General features: G+C 34.6%; 1 protein-coding gene across 1 annotated transcript; it reads left to right on the forward strand.

Annotated features, from left to right (window-relative positions):
- Positions 1–259: 259 nt before the first annotated feature.
- LOC111372853 (B2 protein-like) lies at positions 260–2219 on the forward strand. The gene is made up of 3 exons (XM_022995267.1): positions 260–1237; positions 1343–1527; positions 1609–2219. The coding sequence occupies exons 1-3, from the start codon at positions 1066–1068 to the stop codon at positions 1978–1980; spliced, it is 729 nt and encodes a 242-aa protein (XP_022851035.1). The 5' UTR covers positions 260–1065; the 3' UTR covers positions 1981–2219.
- The last annotated feature ends 2104 nt before the right edge of the window (positions 2220–4323 follow it).

Here is a 4323-nt window from a genome sequence, read left to right on the forward strand (position 1 = left end):
AATTAACTTATGGTTTGTGTGTTTTTAGTGTTTACAGTACTGAAGTTAGATTGAAATTGTGTGTGTGTGTGTGTGTGTTTTTTTTTTTTCTTTTGTTTTTTTGATGTATTTCCTATTCACGGAATTCAAATGGCAGTGGAAGGATTGACGTGTTTCTGTAATGTAACTGCTAGCTATTCTATTTATTTTCACTCTGTATATCATATACTTACTTATCCCACTCTAATGAGTTGCAAGATTGGTTCATCAGAGTTTTAAGGAAGGAACTGAAATGCCATCGAAGTTCTTTTAGACTAAATTTCGATTTTCTATTCCTAGTTCAGTTCCTATATTGATTACTCAGTCTTCTCTGTTACTAAGTTATTAGTGATTTTGAAAACTTTCTCCAATCTTGTTGTTATAAACAAGAGGGAGCTCATATCTTATAGTCCCTGAACTTCTTATGGCAGGTTTGGGAAGGTGAACAGGACGGTACTAAACAATATTAAAGAAGGAAAACAAGTGAATATTTAGTTCGTTCGACTGTATATTGTATACCAAACATAACCTTAATGTTTTTCCAGCTTGAATCCCCATCACTGCCTCCAAATATTTTTGTTTTTAGTGAAAAACATTATAATGTTTCAGCAAGAAACTTTTCAAAAACAAGTGAACTCGCATGGTTTTATTCCCCTGTGCTGCTGTTTTCTGCTTGTATTTCTTTAAATGGACTGTTTTATTGTAGGATGTTATATTTGAAGCTTGTTATTGATTCAATTTAAAGTGAGTAAGCATAATTCCATACTCGATCTCAAAGATACATATAGAATTATGCGGAAAGCCATATTTGATGGAAGTCGTATGTACGGATATTTGTCAAGATAATAGAAGTATAAAGGAAAGTTTATTGCCAAAAAGTTGGCACTGTAGAGTATTCTTCTCGATTGTTATATCTGTTGGTTGGCTTTGTTCTGTTCTTTCATTTATGCACAAGGTTTTCATTCATGCTGTCCAGTGTTGCTTCATTTGCCCTATAGCTTCAGTTGTTGCATTTAGTTTTAGTTTATTTTTCTCCTGTAATTGCAGATGGGGCGGAAAAGAAATACTAAGATGCCCCCGAAGAAGGAAAAATCCGAATCTTCTTCATTGGGCAATTTTAGTTTAGATGCTAGGAATCTAAGAAATCATGAACTAGGTGCGGTTGTATTTGGTTGCAAGCATCACACGATGGATGAATGCCTAAGTAAGAAGTTGTTTGGTGCGTTTCTTCTAGAGCCCACAATGTATACTTACTTTACTTTCTGGTTTTCCAGTTGAAGTTATTGACTTTTTTTTGAATTTTCTTTGGCAAATTCTTGAGCAGGTTTACCAGCTCGACATTTCTCTTATGTGAAGAATGTCAGCACTGGCTTACCGCTTTTTCTCTTCAACTATAGTGATCGGACACTCCACGGTATCTTTGAGGCTGCAGGCCCTGGACGGATGAATATCGATCCATACGCATGGATTGCGAATGAGGGAACTGAAAGAACTGCCTATCCTGCGCAGGTATACAAATTATTGGTACTTCATGCTTTATATCACATGGTCTGGCAAATTAATGAATGTATCGTGCTGTTTTCTTTCAAGGTGCGAGTCAGTGTCCGAAAAAGGTGCCAGCCTCTGTTTGAAGACAAATTTGGACCTGTAATTGGTCAAAATTACTATGAAAGGCGGCTCTTCTGGTTTGAGTTAGACAAAGGACAGACACGGAAATTGATCGAGCTGTTCTCCTCTTCACCAATGCCTCAAAATATTCCTCGTTCGCCAACCACTCGTATCTGCCATGCATTGCCCTCCAGCGTTGTAGCCAAGCCAGCTGACAGAATCGAGAATCCAGTCTTAGAAGACGTAATTGGTGGAAATTTGTGTTGTGTTTCGCATGATCAAGTTTCAAGACTGTCTGATGCAATCTGGAAAGAGAACACCAACAAGAAGTGGAGCGATTTATTCAAATCCTGATCAGCTTCTGGCTTCTGATCAGCTGCTGTATATTGCTGATCTATATACTTACGTTTTGGATGTATTCCTTTTTGGCTAACCTTGCAGATGCTGCAGTATGGTGTCCAAGGGTAGTAAATATAATAACTGTGTGCGCTTTTGTGAAACTCTAGTACTTCCTGTTGAGTAGAGCCTCGACAAGGGATCATCTAATTAGCTCGATACTGATATCTTCTACTCTTTTCCTTGTGCATTTGTAATGGTTGAACGTATTGCATTTCCAGCTAAGCATATATGTACTTCAGCAAAAACGAATCATGTCACAACTAGAGCTTTATTAAGACTCGGGTTTCAAACTTAAAAAGCGATCCTTATTAAGAGAAGTGACACAAGTTTTTATATATTGGTCATATTTTCATTTTTATTATATTAGAATTAGAGTGTGACTCGAATTTTATTTGGAATCATATTCGAAGTTTATTTGGCAAATTTTAGTTGAAGTTCTATTTGGAAAACAAATCGGAAGTTGAATTTGTGTTAGACTTGAAGAGATCAAATTATAGATCGGGAAGAAAAATCGTCGCAATCTTGTTAGTTGGCCACTAGCTTGGCAATCGAGGAGTGTCATCAAAATTTCAACAAAGACTTGGAACTCAAGTAGTGGAGATGTTGTCTGGTGCTCGAGCAGCGTAGTTATCTGGCTTAGGCCCGTTTCGCACTTTGAGCATTCTTTTCTATCTATAATTCTTTTTTTTATTTTTTTATTTTTTTTTTGGGTTTAAACATTCACCATTTGTTCTCTATATATATGTGGTTTTTCTTTAGAATTAAGTAATGTTGTTTAACCTCATTATAAGATTGGCAAAGTTATAAATACAAATTCTTTGTATTCTTTGTTTATTTTAGTGAGATTTCATTCACTCTAAAAATTATTTTGTTTTTTTTATTCTTGTGATCAATTATTTTATATTATGTCTATAATATTATATTTTTTCAACAAAGTGATATCAAAGCAATCTGATATCTTCTTCATTTTTCAACAAATTGCTATCAGAGCTTTCAGTTTTGCAATTCTTGGGAAGATCGAGGTTTTGATCAAGTTAAAAACTCAACTTGATCTTTCGTGATGACAACTATGAAGTAAATTATTCCCCTATTAGATTGCAATATAAGATTCTTTTTGTGGTAGGTAATGATGTGAATAATACTCGCTTAGATGGATTTAGACGACACGTTGTTGAGATTTGACAAGACAAAAGAAGGATCGAAATGCCCTATTTCAAATACATGATTATCTTTCAAATGATATTCTTTAGGACATTGTGAAAGAAAAGTTAGTTGTTTCATTATAGTTAAAATTGGTGCAATTATGCACAACGAAGAGTCTTACTAGCGAACATTTTGTTCTAAGTCATCATGTTCACCAGCATGAACGAAAACTTTTTGTTTGTTTCAAAAAATTAATGTTTTGAACATGTACTTCATATCAGCCAGCAGTTCTTTTAATTCCTAAGCCTAAGCCACCAAATTGACAACATCGACGATCACTGTGGCAACAACAAAATCCTCTAGCATACCAACCTCATCCTTACTACAACTCTAATTTGCAACAATCTCTCTGTTTTCACCAGCAGCTGTCTAAAAACTTACGTGGTTAGATCAACATGTGTGAAGCTGACTTTGATACCAAATTGTGAAAGGGTTGTATCGAAAATTCAGCCACAACCTGTGATAACATTGAGGTTTCTCATCTTAGTTAGCTAATTATCCTCGCAATTGTAATTCCATTAACACAAACAATTAAAATTGTTGACCTAATGGTTGACTTCTTGTTTTGATTATCACAAACAAATTGCGTTTAATTCTAACTAACTGAATTTAAGTATTGTTAGTGATTATTGTGAATTAATGAAGAATAAAAACACGAGAATCAAGATCAAAGATTCATACACATAGAAAAACAATCTTGGTGCCAAACGATCAATGCACAAGCAAAGTTTGGAAATCGACGAATGAAGAGATTGAAATCGAGCTTTCATGTAAAAAATCATTTAGAAGTAGAAATTGAAGACATTAGAACAGATGCGGTTGAGTACTAAAATGTGAAGATATAATTCTTCAATTTCTCGCATCAATTATAACTCAAATAATTTTTATGCACGAGACTCTTTCACGACAAACAATACTTCCATAAAAATTACTTTCAAAAAGATAAGTATCACGATTTTCAAGACTACATATTCATAAAATACTTATATATACAATAAATGAGAAAATCCTTCAAGTACTTGCATAAAAAATTCATCAGGAAGGAGAAAGTTCGGAGGGGCAACTTTCTGCCCATCCGGATGTCCGGATGCATCT

This window comes from Olea europaea, unplaced genomic scaffold (genome assembly GCF_002742605.1).
Source record: "Olea europaea var. sylvestris unplaced genomic scaffold, O_europaea_v1 scaffold104, whole genome shotgun sequence".
Classification (NCBI taxonomy): domain Eukaryota; kingdom Viridiplantae; phylum Streptophyta; class Magnoliopsida; order Lamiales; family Oleaceae; genus Olea; species Olea europaea.

Coding starts and splice junctions, on each gene's coding strand:
- LOC111372853 (XM_022995267.1), top strand. CDS start 1,066: ATGGGGCGGAAAAGAAATACTAAGATGCCCCCGAAGAAGGAAAAATCC. Junction 1,238..1,342: donor CCTAAGTAAGAAGTTGTTTG/GTGCGTTTCTTC, acceptor ATTCTTGAGCAG/GTTTACCAGCTCGACATTTC. Junction 1,528..1,608: donor GAACTGCCTATCCTGCGCAG/GTATACAAATTA, acceptor TTTTCTTTCAAG/GTGCGAGTCAGTGTCCGAAA.